Source organism: Gymnodraco acuticeps, unplaced genomic scaffold, assembly GCF_902827175.1.
Source record: "Gymnodraco acuticeps unplaced genomic scaffold, fGymAcu1.1, whole genome shotgun sequence".
In the NCBI taxonomy this organism is placed as follows: Eukaryota; Metazoa; Chordata; class Actinopteri; order Perciformes; family Bathydraconidae; genus Gymnodraco; species Gymnodraco acuticeps.
This window is the reverse complement of record NW_022992339.1, coordinates 876087-896011: the sequence shown is the minus strand read 5'-3', so window position 1 is coordinate 896011 and position 19925 is coordinate 876087. Positions and strand designations below refer to the sequence as shown.

General features: G+C 40.8%; 1 protein-coding gene and 3 non-coding genes across 4 annotated transcripts; all 4 read right to left on the bottom strand.

The window, feature by feature from the left end:
* Positions 1-2491: 2491 nt before the first annotated feature.
* rpl10 (ribosomal protein L10) lies at positions 2492-6173 on the bottom strand. The gene is made up of 6 exons (XM_034208672.1): positions 6022-6173; positions 4772-4830; positions 4384-4491; positions 3577-3715; positions 3046-3208; positions 2492-2700 (listed from the first exon to the last, which is right to left on the bottom strand). The coding sequence occupies exons 1-6, from the start codon at positions 6042-6044 to the stop codon at positions 2545-2547; spliced, it is 648 nt and encodes a 215-aa protein (XP_034064563.1). The 5' UTR covers positions 6045-6173; the 3' UTR covers positions 2492-2544.
* On the bottom strand, positions 2784-2918 carry LOC117541516. The gene has a single exon (XR_004568322.1). It is a non-coding gene; the product is annotated as a small nucleolar RNA SNORA70 (small nucleolar RNA).
* On the bottom strand, positions 3797-3931 carry LOC117541515. Its single transcript, XR_004568321.1, has one exon. It is a non-coding gene; the product is annotated as a small nucleolar RNA SNORA70 (small nucleolar RNA).
* Positions 4570-4704, bottom strand: LOC117541514. Its single transcript, XR_004568320.1, has one exon. It is a non-coding gene; the product is annotated as a small nucleolar RNA SNORA70 (small nucleolar RNA).
* Positions 6174-19925: the final 13752 nt, after the last annotated feature.

The window sequence follows — 19925 nt, the reverse complement described above, 5'->3', positions numbered from 1 at the left end:
AAGGCAATTTCCCATCCAATAGGTGTGCTATATAGGTGTGTATAACCCTTTCTCCTGTCTGTTTATCCCTCTTTCAGCACAAGAACCAGAGGGGGATTCAATGGAGCCTGAATACCTGCACTGAGACCCTCACCCTGCACCCTGAGTCTCAACTCTGTGTTTTTCAAGCCTTTCCCTGTTTTTTGTATTAAACAAAACATTAAGCTTTCCCAATGGTGTGGTTTTCGTTTTGTGAAAAAGTGCAAATGCAGTGTTTGTATATAATTACCTCACATATTTTGTTTCTGTTGGTCGTGAAATTGCTCCTGCTATTGAGCCAGCCATTTTTCCTCGCTCTGTGTCAGTGGGGAAGCTGTACATTCGTACTCCTTTCTCTGAGCGATTGGAGCATCCCCAGGCAGCACAGCAAACCATGGTGGCGACTAGGAGGCAGCACAGCAAACCAGGACAACACGGAGGAAAAGGCACAGACAAACTGCATGATATGCTATTCAATGTTTATTGAATTCCATGTATTTGCAATGGATGTTCCTAAAACAACACATTTAACATCATCATCATCATCATGCTGCTGCTGCTGCTAGTCCTTTGATAGTCACCTGTCGGTCTCCTGTCCTTTCTGAAAGCCATAAAGATGACATTAGTCATTTAGATAACTTGTGTCCTCAATTACCATGGATTACTGAAACTACCATGAATTTAAGAAAATGGTAGACATTAATCTAATCTGAATTTTAAAGCATTACTTTAGATCCCCTCCCTCTAAATATATCAATAAACATTAGAAAGTGATGCCCCTGACTACCATACAAGTTTAAGAAGATAATATTGGTTTTAAAGAATTCAAAGCTATAAATAAACAGCAACAGGCTCTTTAACCAAGGCACTGTTAGCCTACCATGTAAACTAGTTGTTCACACTAATCCTAATATTATCCCTTAATATTAGCAAATTCTATTTTATTTTTAAAACATATTGATGTAAATACATACACATATCAATTTGTTGTATAAATATGGCAAATCAAAACCTTTATTCACTAATAATTACCAAAAATCGTAGTTCTATCTCCTGTTATCAGTGCATTCACATTGCCCGCCATGAACTTCCGGGGAACGATCCTCGTCTACATGAACCACGTGACGATAACCGTTTTTGGACTTCCGTTGTCGTAACTCTTCTATTATACGGCTCTTGCCCAGATAAACACCTTCATCACACATGTGGCCACTTTTTTGTACCATTTTCAGGCGATTTGTAAAAAACGATGTTTTTGGATATTTGTGGAGTTAAGTGGTCCGCGAGTGTTTTTTTATTGGTTAAGTGGTCCTTTGTATGAAAAAGTTTGAGAAACACTGGAATAGAGTAGATATCAAATATCACTACTTTTCGTCTAAATGAAATGCTGACATTACAAAATGCATGGTCTTATACTGCAATGGCAGTGAGATAAAAAAATGTGGTCTGAATGGAAGTCAATGAGGCATTTTTGAGATAAATGAAATAATTCAAATAATGAAACGGGCCTTTAAAGGGTTAACATCCTGACAATGATTGAATGTTTGGTAGTTTTGAGTACATTAGAAGTTGTTTAAGTGATTCATGAAACAAAAAAAATAGAAAAAGATATTGATGTATGATTTAATAGCAGTTATTATGGGCATGTACATCTTTGCCACGAAGGTGTCCAGAGGTAGTATCTGACACTATGTACAAAATAATAATGCAGTCAAATCAATTTGGTTGCTAATCTTTGACTCATCCAAGACTCTAATAAGCGCCAAAGTTCCATCCCTCTACTAATTATTATATTGAAATCATTTTTTTGGTCATAAATAATGAGGTAATTCTAATAATTAAACAGGCATTTAAAGGGTTAAAATCCAGAACATTGAATGTTTGGTAGTTTTGAGTACAAAATAAATTGTTTGTGATTCATGGGAAAAAAAAGTAGAAAATAATATTGATGTATGATTTAATAGCAGTTATTATGGGCATGTACATTTTGCCACGAAGGGGTCGAATGGTTGAAAATTCAAGGAGGGCACACGGCTTAAGAGACTTCGCATTTGTTGATTTTTTTAATATACAGTTCTTTGTAAATATATAACAGGGTATGGATTTTGTCCGGAATAAGTTTCCTATAAAGGGTTTGTTCTTTACATGTTTCATTAGACTCCTCAGACCTTTGAGATGAATACATTCAGTTCAAAATCTGACCCCTGGCAAAATGCTCACATTTCAGTATCACTTATGCAATACTAAATATATATATATATATATATACTAAAGACGTCATCAGATCTTCATGTTCAGAGTGTTGCTTTGTTTTAGTATGACCACTGAACGGTACTCTAACACCATGAAGAAAATACAAATAAGATTGTAAATGCCCTTTGAGCCAAAGTCATATTACTCTATCAATTGTAAACATTACCTTCCCCACAAAACAATGTAATGTAGGATTCCTGAGAAATAAATCAGAGCCATGGCCAAGATATCTTTTTTAATCAAACCCAGTTTTATTGGTAGTCTGGTGATGCTTTAGATGGCGTGCAGTTTCTTCCAGCGGGTCAGGGGGCCGTTGTTGGGAATGTACTTCACCCCACAGCCGTCTGAAATCACACGCTTCTCGGCCATCATCTGATCGAAGTCACAGGCGTTGAACTTGGTGAAGCCGTACTTCTTGGACATATGGATCTGAAGGAAAGGGCAACAACACCGTCAATTCACTTACAATGGTTAACCACATGAAAATGAGTACGGCCTTTAAGAAACATGTATGTTGTCTCAGTGGTCCCTTAAAGCACTCAGCACCTCCCAGCTGAGTTCATACACAAACCAAAGAGTCACTGTCTGCAGCCTTTGCACACCGGAAACGCACTGACAGCACAACTGGTCGGCTTAATAAGCTGCAGAGCTGAGTCATGACACCGTTAGGGATGCATGTTGACTCAGCTGATCCAAGATATTTCAATTGGTCCACATAATTGACCCTTGTAAAATATGAGAACCCTGAGGTTTCACTGTTGACATGTTGCTCACCTTCTGGCGACCGGGGAACTTGAACTTGGCTCTGCGCAGAGCCTCCACAATGTGCTCCTTGTTTGCAGCCTTGGTACGCACAGACATGATCACCTGACCAATGCGCACACGGGCCACGGTGCCCAGGGGTTTACCGAAAGCACCGCGCATTCCAGTCTGGAGCCTGACAATGAGAAGTAGACCAAAGCAAAGGGAGTTAATACAAATATCTCCTAACAAATTAGTACACCATTTTAACAGGCACAGCCAATCGAAATTCCAATTGATCACATCCTTTATTTTGAATGCTCACTATCCTAGTTAATTCAGTTACAGGTCATTTTAGCTAAAGCTTTCCTCCAATGTGAGTTACATACACTCTAATACTGTAGAACTTGCTCCAGGGGCAAATGAGGGTTCAGCATCTTGCCCAAGGACACTACAACATGTTGACTAGGGTGGTGATTGAACCACCAACTGATTGGTAGATGCCAATTATCCCATAGCCACAGATCATTGATATGATTGTGTTCCATTCACAGACAGACTCACCTATCAGCTCCAGCACAGGACAACATTTTGTTGATGCGGATGACGTGGAAGGGATGCAGGCGCATACGGATATGGAAACCATCCTTACCGCAGGTCTTCACCATGTACTTGTTGGCACAGATACGGGCAGCCTCCAGAGCTGCACAGGGGTGAGAGGGGAGGGGTGAATCAGACAGACGATTCCTGCAATTAAAACTTAAGAGTAAATCAGATAGATGTATGTTGTCTCAGTGGTCCCTTAAAGCACTCAGCACCTCCCAGCTGAGTTCATACACAAACCAAAGAGTCACTGTCTGCAGCCTTTGCACACCGGAAACGCACTGACAGCACAACTGGTCGGCTTAATAAGCTGCAGGGATTTCTAAAGCACAATTTAGGCTGGACATCTGTGGACGACTGTTTTTTTTGGTACTCCTTTGAATCTGATATTTAGCTTTCCTTTCTTGTGAGGAGCATTTAAAAATGTTAACAAAAGTATACAGGGTGGATTTGAACCCCTGACTTGAATAAGGCATGTTAAAGGACTGCATTACATAAACATTGACCCACTCCAGGCCAATATATAACTTTACTGCCCAAATGAACATCTGGATAATAATGTATGCAATGTTAGCTTGTGTGCAACTGAAGACCTTGGAAGAAGGTTTAAAGTAAATCAGTGTTTTTCTCCAAACACTTTATTAAATGCTGGAGTACAGCAGTGGAAGGAGTTTTTGGTTAAGGACTAATGTAGAGTGCACCATGTTAGAACCTCAGACACAAGGTTTTAAGTCACATGTACATCTTTGTGTGTGGTTCGCTCCTCACCTTCAGAAGACAGCTGCTCGTACTCATCTGACACCATGTGACCACACAGGGGGAACTCATCAACCTTAGCCTTTTTCCTGCCCAAGTCGAAGATCCTGATCTTGGGATCTACAAACAGAAAATAACCATTAGTAAAAAGGTTTCAAATGATCCAATCAGACTTTTGACCGTAAATCAGATTGATTATTTTGTCTCAGTGGTCCCTTAAAGCACTCAGCACCTCCCAGCTGAGTTCATACACAAACCAAAGATTCACTGTGTGCAGCCTTTGCACACCAGAAACGCACTGACAGCACGACTGGTCGGCTTAATAAGCTGCAGGGATTTCTAAAACTGAATGTTGGCAACAAGCAGTCACTTTAAACGCTGAAAGAATTAAACAGCTTACCAGGCACACCCCTGCAGAAGCGGGACTTGGGGTAAGGCTTGTTCTTGCAGTAGCGATAGCTGTGGAGACAGAGTTCATTTGAGCCATTTACCTACAAAAGTCTGTGTTTGCAAAACTAATTCATGGTTAAGGTTATTACATAATGAGTCATTTGGCAGATACAACAAAAGCAACTTCCATAAACGTAGACATGCCCACAGGAGCCAATTGGGGTTATTTATCCTGCCCAAGGATGCCTCAGCATTTTAACTTCAGGGCCTGAAACACTGACTAAAATGATTGGCAGAAGCCCATTCACCCCAAACACATTTCTAATAAATGTGTTTAAGCCTACGTTGTCGCAAACACCAGATGCCTGATACAGCTTTAAAGAACTGTAATTGTATTTTGAGTCACTCCCAGACAGCAAGGCCATCATTTTTTACTTTGTATTTATAAGGATTGTATTATAGGTTTTTATAATTTGTTGGGTACTACTTTCAGCGATTGAATATACAATGTGTCCTACTAAGTATGTGTTGCTGGTCTATTCCTATTAATGAGTATAATGTCTCCCAAGCAAACAGTGGTTCCTTCTAATTTAAAAGAGGTAGTTTCGGCAACAATGGAGTCCTATGAAACAGGAATAAATATAAGGTTTGTATTAGCTGTAATAATTATTAAGCCATTATAAGGACAATAGAACAACGACAGCCGTATGATTGAATAACACAGCATAGTCGTTGTTGACAAGATGCCAAGGGGCCATCAGGTCAACATTATTATAGTCCAGTTTTCGCATGGAACAGCACCAAATGTCACAACCTTTCTGATGTTAAGACACTTGCCACTGATATATTGCTATAATTACTTAATTGAAACTTAAACCGGTAATGGTACAGTGGTGTGCTTAAGATGAAACTGTGACTTTCATTAATAAAACGTTAAAATTCGGCTGTATTTGGTATTGATGTGCTCGCGCTAGCTTCATGCTAATTGACATTAGCTCACGTAGCTCTCCAAGTTAGCTTTAGAGCATTGCAATAGTGAAAGTGCATTTAACACGGTGGGTTAAGACAGGAATTCAATGTCTACACATGTCGTGTAGCAGAGACATGTTTTCAGATAATATAATAAGAAAACTGGAGGTGTGTCGACACGGCTAGTCGGTATGCTAGCACAGTGCACATGGTGCTAACGGAGCCGCTGCCATTTTCCTCCGAGTGAGACAAAACCGGCCCAGCAAAGAAAATATGTAAGACAGGACTTACCAGCGGGCTGGACGGCGGCCCATGGTTGCAATCTATAAATCAACAAGTAAGAATTTGTTTTTAGTAAAAACGAGACCAGTATATCTTTAAAATAACTTTAAATCAGTCTATTTGAGGGAGAGCCGGAGAAACCACGCTCCCACCACGTACTCACCTAATGGAGGAAAGGAAGACAAGCCGACTTCCGCTGCGTAATAAGAGCAATGCCTGTGCGGAAATATAATTTATATTAACTTACACATTATTTTTGCTCTAGAATTAAATCACACGGATATAAAAGCACTAATATAATGAATATATTTAAATATAGTGTAGTAAAAAATAATTGAACCTTCAGTTGTCTAGTTTAAACTGAATGCTGGGAATTGTAGTTTTAAACAACACGCCCTGGGGAGACGTCCCCCTTACATCCACCAAATCATAACATGTATACTCCGGCTTTTCTCTTTACAGTACAAAATATGGACATACTGTTTGATTCCTTGCAACACAATGATACAAATAGTGTAAACAGTTTCCCCTTTAATGAAACATAGGCCTATATGCATAGGTGAATAAGGGCCAATATAAAAGCAAATAATGAGATAAACATAATTAAAAATGGCCTTTTAAATAGAAATAACATGCTGCAAATAATGGTGCGAGTGACACATAGTGCAAGTAAAATGCATTACATGTGCTGTAAATGAAGCAAACACTATGACAATATTGCAATATAATAGAAAAAGAAATAGAAGAAAGTATTGCAAAAAAAAACTGTTGCCTCCCCATCCAGGGAAGGAGATCCACATCCAAATGTTTCAGATCATGAGACTCCTGATGCACTCCACAAAATGGCCTTCAGGTGTCACTATTGTATTATATATGCATACAGTCCCTGCTTCTCTGTGCCCGACTTGCTAATTCTTAAAAAAGGAGCAATGAGCTCATATATGAACTCCCAGCTGATAATGCAGAACAAATGTTGTTCTCTAGCTCGGGAATTTGAGGAATCCTAACCTTGTTCAGAAGTCTGCTCTAACGTCACTGAACATAACACGGTTTATTAAACATCCTGAGGGATTTGTGAGAGTTATATATGCCTGATAAGTCCTTTTTGAAGCACTCACATCTCTTTGATTTTAGTTTGCTTAAGAAGCTGCTGTTTAAGCTCTACATTTTTTTTGTGAATTCAAAGTCAGTTATCTGGGAATTGACCTACCCCAATAAACACACATGGAGTCTACAAATGATGAAATAACATCCTTTTGCAAACACAGCCACTTGACCCCTGCTCTGATTAGGAAGTGGCCACTCCTTGGTGTGTCAGTGAGGAAGGTGAAGGTCATCTATCAGCTCGGCAACAACAACCTATCGTCTCGTCCTTCCGTTTCTGAATCTCCTCCAGACTTTGCTGTGTCTGAGCTGAACCTCGCTGAAGGGCAAGATGACAGTGAGACCATGGAAAGGGAGCAAGGACCAAAAATGGTCCTAGAGTGTGTGCCTGTTTCTGGTGACCAATGACACACACACACACACACACACACACACACACACACACACACACACACACACACACACACACACACACACACACACACACACACACACACACACACACACACACACACACACACACACTAGTTTTCCAGACAAGAGCTAAGAATAGGGCTCAATCTCCCAACTAAACCCAGGACTGCACTTGTAAAGGAGTCGTTTTTCTTTACTTACAAATATGAACTGATTAGCTAGTTGATTTGGAAGATTACATTTTTACTTCACATCTGGGAAGTACTTTATCCACTTTCTTGCCTAAAGATAAGTGTAATGATCCATACATCTGTCATGTTTGTAAGCTGAATATGAAGCTATTGCAGGAAACTACTATCTTAGTTTAGCATCAATCAGGGATGTGGACTTGAATCGACTCGAGTCAATGTTTCAATGACTTGCAAATCGACTTGACATACAATAAAAATGATTGGGACTTGGACCTGGAGGTGAAAGACTGACTTGAATCAATTTAAACATGAAGACTAGAATCACTTGTTTAAGTTAACTTTATATATTCAACATTTTCAACATTTTCAATTGACAATTCAAGTTGTTTCAGTACACAATATGCAGGCGCACACTGGGAATGGCATTGTGCTGATTGCATTTATGTCACAAATCAACCCAATCACATAAATAAAACGTTGGCATTGTAACATTACATTGACTATCAAGCTTTAAGTTAAGTTTCAGTGTAGATCACTTTTCAAAACTATTATTAAAATAATGTTCTAGGTTTAGCACAACAAACTTGGTTAGGGTTAGGAAAACGTTCCTTTTGTCTTTAAGGTTAAGGTTTCTCTTCTACGGTGTCTGAGTTGACCTGTGACAGGACTGGGCATTTCTAAGGACTCAACTGGACATGAAGACACCAAAAAACAATAACTTGGCACTTTACTTGGAGCGATTGACTTGAGTCACATGTCTGGCATCAAGACTTGAAAGTAATAGCAAGCCTATTTCAGTCTCTGACCAATGTTCATACCAAACCTCTTAGACTTGCTAATTCGTACAACTATTTTTGGTTGCAACTGGGTTACGGGTTGGATTGATACTTGCTGGGCACAATGACTTTTGGAAGTTTCTCAAGGAACTCCAGATCATGTGATGTTAATTAGTAGGTGAGGTGTTCTAGCCATATTTGATAGCTTTAGGCAGAGCCGTCCAGCGCGATTATGCTACGCTAACATAACCATCTCAGGTCCTGTTCCCTCGTCTCAGAGTCAATGGTTTTTTTTAACTAGTTTTTTTTAACTAGTTTTTGTTACCAAGCGGCTGAATAGGACTACAGAAGTTGTCGAGGACGTTGTACGTCATTACGCTGAACACGTAAACACTCCCGCTAAGTTTGTTTGCCCTGTTCTGCTTGAAAACAAGTACCTGCGCTCTTGCAAACTGTTCAAACAAATGCTTCAACTTGTACAATTTTGAATCTGTATTTTTGAATATCGACCTCAAGTTGGCATGACTCCCTCCGCAAAATGAGGCTCCCTCCGCGAGGTGAGGGCCCCTCCGCGAGGTGAGGCCCCACGCAGTCTGCGTGATCTGTGTGTAGGGAGGGCCGGCCCTGGGTAGACGTGTGGAGATTATCCGGCTCAACAAAACGTTCATTCCACAGATCTTATTTTTTACAATATTCCAAAATCCTTGAGCAGCTTACTTCCGGGTCGGCCTACAAAACATACGTCATCACTGCACCCCTCTATTATCCGTCTAGCAATATTTGGAAATCAGAAGATTCCCTGTCAAAAACAATGGTTAGGAAGACACTCATCCTGTGAATAACCAAATGATTCAGTGAAGTCTTTCCCTGTATAAGAGCATGATGAACATATGAGTAACATCAGATGCAGAACATTTACTATGTGGAAGCTTGAAAGCACACTTCAGGATGTCAATGACACTGAAGATTAAGAATATGACTGTTTTATTTTTGTTTGATCTGTGTTGCTCTTTTGACAACCTAAATGTAGAATATATTCTTAACACTGAATTGCTCAAACTGACAACCACACCCTCACACAAACACACACAAAGCCTGATCGCTGACCAGTGTGTGATGAGGGTGTGGAGGCTAACACCCTGTGTGTTACTCTGAAAACGGAAGTGTGGATCTTGTCTGTGTGAGTGTATGTGTGTGTGTGTGTGTGTGTGTGTGGTGTGTGTGTGTGTGTGTGTGTGTGTGTGTGTGTGTGTGTGTGTGTGTGTGTGTGTGTGTGTGTGTGTGTGTGTGTGTGTGTGTTCTTTGTGCAGTGTGAGTGTAACCACAGTCAGGGCAATTCAAACCTACAGGAGCGGTAGCAGCATTGTGTATTATTTACTCATTTGAAAGAAAGCATAGCAAATGACAAAGAATAAAACAAAAGGATAATGCATTTAGGTATTGTTGGGGAAATAATTTCCAAGGCCCATAACTTTGACCCAGTGTATCAGCTCATACTCTCCTGACTGAGCACAGGCACCTGTAACCTTGGCTGCTGTGCTCTCAGTGTTTTGTCTCCCTGTTCCTGCCTGTTGGCGTCAGCTGATAGAGGTGTTATCATCATTCTATCTTGTTATGCACAATGTTGATTATTCTCTCTGAACTAAACACACGGGTCTGGGGTAGAATTCTTCAGAATTGACGTGGCAACTCTACCGTGAAGTCAGAACCTCTGACTCGTGACTTGTTTTGTGAATTCTCCGGCCGAAGCTCCTAAATAAACCATCAGTGTCCCCGTGTCTCTTTTGAGTCGGTGACTCCCACTGCATTGCTACACAGAAGTTTCCCCCACAGGTATATATTTATACAGTATATAGTACTGTATATGCGTGTGACCTGATCAGAGTTGGGTGTAACGGTACAAAGTAACGCGTCACTGTAATAATATTACTTTTGTCGGTAACGGGGGTACAGTAACGCGTTACTTTTATAATTTAGTAATCACACTACAGTTACTAACATTGCCCCGACACGCGTTACTTCGTTACTTTTATAAAATAATCACACTCACTGACAGACAAGAGGGGTTTCCGCCGCAGGTTTATTTACATGTAGGCCTATGTAATCTGCGCGATTTGCGAGACCACATCTCCACGTGCAGTGCTGCATAAACATGGCTGAGTCTTTTCATCTGTAAACTCCCTCAACGGGGCCGCTCGCTCTCTTTTGTTGATCGCCCTCTCACGGGTGAACAGTTCAATGTCCCGCTTCATTGTAGGAATTCTGCCATGTCTCTACCACTTTAGTTTGACCATCTCTGTTACTAAGTTATGGAATACTAAATAAATAAGTAATTAGATACCTTACCGTTATGCGCTCATAAAGAATGATAAGAATAATGCGTCTTGAACTGGTTTCATTAATTAGTGTCTTGACGTTTCACAGACTGTTAGCTTGTTGTGTGGCTGGTAGCCTATTTGAGAGCATATAAAAAGAAAGACTTGTGTTATGTCTTCCTTAATGCAATAGTAATTGGGGGTGCAAGTGGAGTCTCGCAGAGGCAAAACTGTGGCGCGCACACTGTAGGTGCACCGCAGTCTGCGTGATCTGCCTGTAGGGAGGGGCGGGTCGGCCCTGCGAGTAAAGTAACGAGTAAAGTAACGAGTAAAGTAACGAGTTACTTTATGTAGAGCAGGGGTGGCCAACCCGCGGCTCTCGAGCCGCATGCGGCTCTTTGCCTAGTTTCATGCGGCTCTTCAGTTCATATCGAATTGTATATGTGTGAGTTTGGGGGAGAGTCACTGACTCCTGACTAGTGTTGCACGGTGTACCGATACTTGAAAGGTACCGCGATACCCTGTCGTTAAAATCGTTACGATTCCTCCGTTTCATTAGTATCGGTACTTTAAGAATGACGGGGAAAAGTACTCCGGTGAGAAAGCGCTGTTTTAATAAGAGCCGTGTGTGTTCAGCGCTCTGCTTCCATTCCCTGCACTGCAGCCGTGCCTGCAGTCCCTCCCCTCTCAAGCACGCTCTAAGTCCCTCCCCTCTCAAGCACACTCTAAGTCCCTCCCCTCTCAAGCACGCTCTAAGTCCCTCCCTCTCAAGCACGCTCTAAGTCCCTCCCCTCTCAAGCACGCTCTAAGTCCCTCCCCTCTCTCGTGCACACGCTAGCTGCCAGAGCATGTGAGAAAACGAGAAGCATGGCTGCAAGTGGGAGTGCAACTGCCGCTGCCCCTCGGCTTGTTGACAAAAAATATGCCAGAAGCTAAATTTGGAAGTATTTGAGCGATATCTCTGACAGTGAGGGCAAGCCTACGGACACCACGAGGCCTGTCTGTAAGAAAGGTATTAATTGTATTTAATACGAATTATTGTCATTTATTGTATTTACTGTTCTCATTGTTTAACAGTTTGTGTTATGGTTATGGTTCTGGTGTGAAATAAAGCACAATAATTACATTTTAAGACTGTTTCTCGTTTTTTAAGAAAAATAATCGGAATCGCAATTCTTGACTTGGTATCGAAACCAAAATGTTGGTATCGTGACAACACTGACAGTTAAACCTGATATTTAGTAGGTCTGTTAAGTATTGAATGCTGATCATTCTGACGTAATTTGGCCGGTCAAAGTTGTTTGGGCTCGGATAAAATCGCTCCGTTACTTTCGTCCCGGCTCTCCCTACGTGTGTATGTGTGGTGTCAGGTGTCAGTATGAGAGGATGACAGCGCGTCTAATTTTGATGTGGCCCAAGAGCCAATCACAATAATACCTGCGATGCAGTGAACCAATCACCTTTGAGGGGGGAAAACCTATTGTTGATTAAACACTATTCAGTGTTTCCCCTACCATAGAGAGGCGAAGTCCCTCCCCTTCCGAAAGCCTCCATGGGACCCCGGAAGCGGAAAATTATACATTGAAGTCAATGGAGAGAGAAAGGTTATCTTTTGATCCCGTTTGAATTGTGCCACGAATGACACATATGATGTTTGTCAATTTAAAAGAACATTTTGCAAGTCAAAAAAATAAAAATGTGTCGTAAAACTGTGAAGTTACACATTTTTTCGTGTGAAACCGCTCAGTGAACTACAGGTCTCTCGTCTCGCACAATACGCGTCACCAACATAAAGATGGCCGTCACGTTAGCACATTTCACCACAGTCTTTCAGAATGAGAATAAGAGTATTTTACGAGGTGAAAATCACTACAAGTCTGGGCACGTTGAGAGCTGTACCTATATGAAAGGGGAGTTAGTCGGTTCTGTAAGAGCCAGCATGCGGGACCGGCTTTACAAGGTTTCGGTGAGTAATATGAGTGCAATGTGTAACGTTAATGTCAGCTAGCTAACATTAGCTAACAAGGTACACTAACGTGTTTTGTTTTAGCAACTAGTTTTCTCCTTAAGAACTTCGTGGTCTCTGTGTATGCTGTGGATAACATTAGTGTTCACAAGAACAAGGTACACTCCCGTGTTTTGTTTTAGTTGCTCTTCAGATTGAAGCGGCCAGTTTTATATCGACTATACTGTATGTGTGATCTCCTTTTTCTCGTTGTGTCATTTGAGTTTATTTGCTGTGTGTCGATTCAAGGATTTTGGTTATCTAGTCACAGCTGTGTGTGACTCCCTCTGGTACACCGGTATGTGTTTTCCTAATGTAGAGAGCATTGATTAATTAATAAACTACACACTGAGTCTAGATCCTGACCAAATCCTTTTTTATTGTTGATCAAATGTTTTTCAAAAACGTATTCATACACATTTAGAAAAATACAATGTACAATCACAACCAATACAACACAAATTACAAAAAATACAGAAAAAACAAACAATAACAACAGACAAGAGGACAAAACTATGGAAAAATAAACCTCCCACCCCCAGATCCGGACCATCCTTGTATTATTGCTCATTCAATCTATTATAGCATGCTAACAAATGGTACTTACTTTATTTTTACAGATCTGCATGGGAGACGATGGCGCGATGCAGAGCGCTGTCTGTGATTGTGCACGGGGGATGTACAAATGCAGCCACGCTGCAGCATTGGCAATATTTGCCATGTGGCAGATCAGCTCCACAGATGTTGAGTGCCAGTGGAGGAAGCCTGGCACTTAAAAAGTAGTCCAGCCGGTGTCTCAACTTTACCAACAGCGAGAGGAGACATACAACCCACTGGCCAGAGACATCGCCAACTGTCAACTGGGGGGTTGTAAACGAGGCCGAAGGGGTGAAGGCTTTTGTGGAGGCCTATCAAGTGACAGTGTTCGAATCGAGTCTGGTCTCTTTGTGAGTGAGTCGGGTGTTCTGGGAGCATCACCCGATGGACTTGTGCAGCCATCTGCCCTGCTGGAGGTGAAGTGTCCACACAGCCAGAGGAACATGACCATCGCGGAGGCAGTCCAGTTACCATCCTTCTGTCTCCGTGAGGAGGGTGGGTCATATATTCTTAAGGAGAATCACCCATACTGGCACCAGGTCCAAGGGCAGCTGCACATCACAGACCGGAGTCTCTGCTACTTTGTTGTGTGGACCACGAAGGAGGCGATCATCATCCCCATCCCCAAAGACCCTGCATGGCATGGAAATCTCCTCCTCCTGGAACAATTCTACACCCAGCATATGCTCCCTGTGTTGGCCAGTAGAGAGGAGGACATTTCAATAAACATACTCTTAACACCCTCGGACTCTGCGTTGTGTTTCGTATGTGTGATGGGGTGTTATGCAGAGGGGAGGAAAACAGGACACAGCAGATTGGGATTGTGGTGGAGATGCTGAGCAGTTATTTAATTGTTGCATGTAATTATTATTATACTGCGTGCTTCTGAGTTATTCCATCTTTTGCTGTAACATGGATCTGTATGTAACTCTATATTTACTTGTTATCTACCACACTTCCTTCTACATCATACACCATCATTATACATGATGGTGTATATAGGATATATATATTTGTATACATATCTGTAAATTGTATAATTGTATTTGAACGTCTTTTTGATCTCTCAAACTGAGTAAGATTGACAATAAAGTTGACTTTGAAAAATATATATATTCTTTATGAAAATAGTTGACTGTTGGAGAAATGAATCCAAATGAAACGTTGGACTGAACTACAACTACGCCTTTAAATCTCTACGGACTGTTTTTCAGTGGGATGGCAAGTTCCTATCTTTAAACATTTATTAGTTTTTTCTCAGAACAGATTTAATTTTCTGAAGTTAATTTAACTTTGCCGACCATGTAAGGTCATCATTAAAAGGTACAATCAATTTGTTTAGGGTTGACTAAAATAATGAAAAACATTCATTTGGATCATTTACTGACAGAATAAGAAACTCAATGATGCTCTACTCACCTGTTCCCTTTTTATAAAGTGAAACAGTTGAAACGATAGATTTTAGTAAACTTAAAAACAACCTTCTCCAAAAGCTATCAAGGAATATACCGAATACTTGTTTTAGAACTTTATTACATATTTTTATATAAATAGTTTGAATGATCCATAATTGACATAAGCTTGTGTTTACACTGACCTGTTACTCATATATTAATGTCTTTGTAACTTCAGTAAACCACTACCTCACTAATTTCTTTCATTCATCACGGTTCAGTAAACTAAGTGATACATGAACCAGTTTAATCATTATAATAACGTAGGATTGCAACTCTTTGAAAATGTATGTGGCTCTTAAAAGAGCTGTTGTGTTTGGGTGTGCTGGTCTCAGGTCAGTCTAAGCCCTCTCTCCGCGGATGCGGCGGGCCAGCTGGATGTCCTTGGGCATGATGGGGACCCTCTTTGCTTGGTTCATCTACTGGGGGGCAGCTACATGGATGTCGGTGCAGTCCACAATCATTGCGCAGTTTGAAGGCAGAATGAATTTATTATTGACTCCGAATGAAGCACAACTTCATGTCATACAATACAATGACTTTATTTGTAATTGTGTAAAAAAATATGAGCATTGATTAGCAAGCAGGACTTGCAGGAACAGAGAATGGTGATGGAGCTGGGAAGAGAGAAGAATAAAGAAAACAGATCAACTTTATTATCGGATATTAAAAATTCAATTTCAAAACAAGTTGCCGCTCCTACAGTTTTCTAGTATGTAAAGATGATTTCACATGACCTATGCAAAATATCACACTCAATACATGTGTGTCTCTGGGGGGTGCATTGTGCCTTTGATGTATATAAATAATATATCATAACCAAATACTATTACGTACAGTGGAAATCAGGTTGCCAGAGCAGGTCAGTGTGCATGTTCCTCAACGTCTCAGCAGTTACAGGTGAGGTAAAGAAAATAAAAGAGAAAAAGGTCAGTAACAACACTTTAAAGTAACAACACTTTGAATAATTATCTCTTCTAACAATTTTCTCTCAATAAGCACACAACGACTGTCTTTCCAACAAACAGATTGTCATCACAATGAAACACGTCCAGAAGAATGTCATGCAAAGCTCCATGCCTGCCTTCGACTCTCCCTGAACTGCTTCCTTAGCACCCGGTGGAGGGCGCAGTAGGCTACTCTTCAAAAGTTTCACGAAATACTTACCATCATGTTTGGTTACTGTTTAACATTTTGGTTTACTTCATGTAATAAAATAATAACTTCATGGTAAGGCTACTAAAAATGACAAGGCTAAGTAATGTAATGCTAACTAACGTGCTCGCTACTCGTCGCTACTAGCTAGGTAGCTAACTTGACTATGTTCCATGCACAACATGTATATTACCTATGATATTACCTGATATGTCTGATCCAGCGACTCCTGGTCCTTTCATCAGACGGGAATCGATAGAAGGAGCAAGTGGTATGATCACTTGTATGACTACAACCTGGTACAAAGCACACAGGCATCTTGTAAAAGTGAATTTATTTTTAGCGATCTATAATTTATTGGAGGGAATAAATCAGTTATGAGATCTTCTTCTTCTTCGCTTTAATTACGAGTCTTATTATAAATCACCGAGCATGCCTGTGACATCACTTACGCGACCCAGAATGGGATTTGGGATTTGTAGTCTTTGTAGTAGCGTATTTTTCATAGTCTTATATTTCAGCAGTTTTACGACAAAATGTGACTTTTTTGACATGGAAATGATTGTTTAAGATTGACAAACATCATATGTGTAGTTCGTGGCACAATTCAAACGGGATCAAAAGATACGTGTTCTCTCTCCATTGAATTCAATGTAAATTTTTCGCTTCCGGGGTCCCATGGTCCGGAAGTAGATGGGCGTGACTTCGCCTCTCCATTGTCTTGGAGGGGCGCTGCGCCCCGCCAACGGAGCCCCGCGCCCCCCCTGGAATTCAAGGTGTTATATATATATACTTTTTAAAAATATATATAGCATCAAATTGCAAATAATCTATAACTACTGTCACTTTTCACATTGAACATGTGCTCTTTTATTAAATAAACTAAACGCTTTCATTTTAATTTGTGGGTTTAGTGTTTTGACCCTAAGAAACACTGATGCATTAATCAATAACAATAATCCACAGCTCCTCTCTCTGCTCCAGAGGATTTTAAAAATATATCCCAATGCCACAAAAATGAATCAGTGACGTGGTTGAAATCTTGTCTCCAGAAAACAAAAAACTGAAACAAGCGGTATCAGTGACTGTGTGTTTGATGTGGCTCCTTGCAGTAACATAGAAAACATGTGGCTCTTAACCTCTGACTGGTTGGCCACCCCTGATGTAGAGAGTAACGAAGTAGTGTAATATATTACTTTTTTTTAAAGTAATATGTAATATGTAATATATTACTTTTTGTTAGAAACGACCCCATCTCTGGACCTGATACATTGACCCCAACATTTGTTTGGAGTTTTATACACCGCTGGAAAGAGGAGATTTTTGATATCTTAATGATATCTTTATTGGGGTTTTTTCACACAATATTAAGCAAAATATGTCACAGAACATAATGACTGTTACCGAGCTATAATGATGTGAAAAATGCCTTCAAAGTTTGCCGTAAACCTTTACAAAATATTAGCCAAAGTTATTTTAAGAGGGGGTTCCAGGCCTTATACTCAATCAAAACGCCAAATTGACCATAACACGTTTTTAATAAATCCATGTTTATCCTGAAATGAGCCGTTGCAACATCCACACATATATGTTTTTTTAAAATGATATTAATATTTTATTTGAGAAATATCATGGTTATTATCAATATCGCCACACTCTTATATCTGTATGTGAACAGTATAGAGCAGGCATCCTCAAACTACGGACTCCGGTCCGGATCCGGACCGAACCACCACTGTCTCCGGACTCTGAGCAAATTATACTTTTCATATGTATTATCTCTCTGTATTATATGTGAGACATCGCCACAACGCATTCGCAACGAGTCAAAATTATCCGCTATGTCCACTGCAAACAGCGCTCTGCATGTCTGACTGTTCCACTGTGTTCCACCTGTGTGTGTCAATGCTTTGGTCCAATCACATTCAGCATCCAGTCAGTGTTTTTTCCCCCTAAACAATCTGCGAATCAGAGGCACAGTAGGGCGGGTCTTCGCGGAATGCGGGTGGGGAAAATGTGTGTGTCTCTTTCAACCTGTCTAAGTCAGAGCGAGAATTAAAAAAAAAAAAATCAGAGCGAGAGTTAACAGCTCATCTAGTTCCATCTGTACTGTAGCTAGTAGCCTAGTTTCACCTACCGGGGTGGCAACTGCCACCCTAAAAATAGGCCTTGCCACCCCAGCTGCCACCCCAGTTGGCAGCTTTGTTTTGAAAGAAAAGTTGTGGCTCATCGGACATTTATGAGAGAAAGTCTCTAATGTCCGAGTGCAAGTGAATGCAGCACAAGATGCACGTCATGTAACCCCTCCCCCGGTCGTGGCGCGAGCGTGGACATACGATTTGCGGCGATTTCATTTTGAACTGGACGGCGCAAAACGAGAAGCATTCGGACCCAAGCACTGAAGGAATGAGGTATTTGCGGTCTACAATGACAGAGAAGAGACTGTCAGTTTGACTGTACTCAGCATTGAATCAAAACGCACTAAAGCTGTTGATCTTAATACGTTTGTGAGGAGTTTTGCTGAACAAGATGGTAATCGCCGCATTCAGCTGTAATAGACATGCCAACTTGATGCTCTGCTCACGGATGAGCATACACAACTATTAAGATGATGACCTTACGTGTGTAAATATATTGTTTTCTTTGAGGGGGTCTGCCCCCAAAAAACAGTTTTAAGTCCTGAGAAAGTCAAATAAGACGGTGTGTAAAACTACACTGCCCAGCCAAACAAAAGTAACCACTTTGATTGAACTAGGCCAGTAGGTAAGGACTTTCCACTGGATAATAACTGCAGTATAAAAGAATGCATGACTGAAGTGATGGAGACCATGTTGAAGGCAAACAAAAAGAGGAAATAACAGGTCAAATCAAGCAAATCCCCTCTCAGATTGCACAGCAACCAGAAGAACATAAATACTGGCTGGTGATTTGATTAATCAGCTTTGTGATGGAATAAAAAATGCACAGTGCATTTCCTTAGCTGTGGGTGAGTCCACTGACACCACTGACAATGCTCAGTTGCTGGTGTTTGTGAGTTTTTATGATGAGGCAAAGGGGGAGTTTGTTGAAGATGTGTTGAGCCTGACGAACCTCAGTGGACACACAAGGGGGAATACATTTATAAAGCAATAATGGGAATGCTGAATGAAAGAGGGTGCAGCTGCCTTTATTCATAACTGCAGCTCTTACACTGCGACTCTGAGGGGTCAAGCACAGACACAATAACAATGAAAACTGCTGCATACAGATTATTTTTGTTTTTGCAACCTCGTGTTAAGAATCTTGTTGCAATTGTTTAAAAGTTTGAATGACCGTAATAAACGGACCTTTGTCTTATTGAAACATTTATTTTGGACCTTTAAGATTTGTATTTGAGTACCCCTGGTATAGAGGCTTCTCAATACTCAAATTTCCCCTCCTCGACTCCCCTCCTCGGTTCCCCTCTTCGAGACTTAGACCCGCCCACAGGAGATGCGAGCGGAGGACAGAGGAGGGGAACCGAGGAGAGAGGAGGGGAAGCAGCAGACGTTTAAAGAAATGAGAACTCCTCTCCTCTGAGCGGTCATTTTAAAGAGACGTCCGTTCATTATTACGTGGCAACAGCTGCATCAGCTGTCGAGTGTTTTGTCATAGCGCTGTATCTCTGTTAGATCAGCTGAACATTGTTCCCGCACATATTTACTTTGAATTCATTGAGAGTGCGGTATAATGAGACAATAACAGGCTACAGATGCGGACACACACACACAAATATATGTATATAAATATATACAATTTAAAGTATGAGAGCACTCTCATAATAACGTAACACAATCAGAGACTGGATATATCCCCCCCCCCCCTCTCTCTGGTCGCTGAAATGGGGGAATTGAAATTACGGGCCAAAAGTTGTATTTACAAGT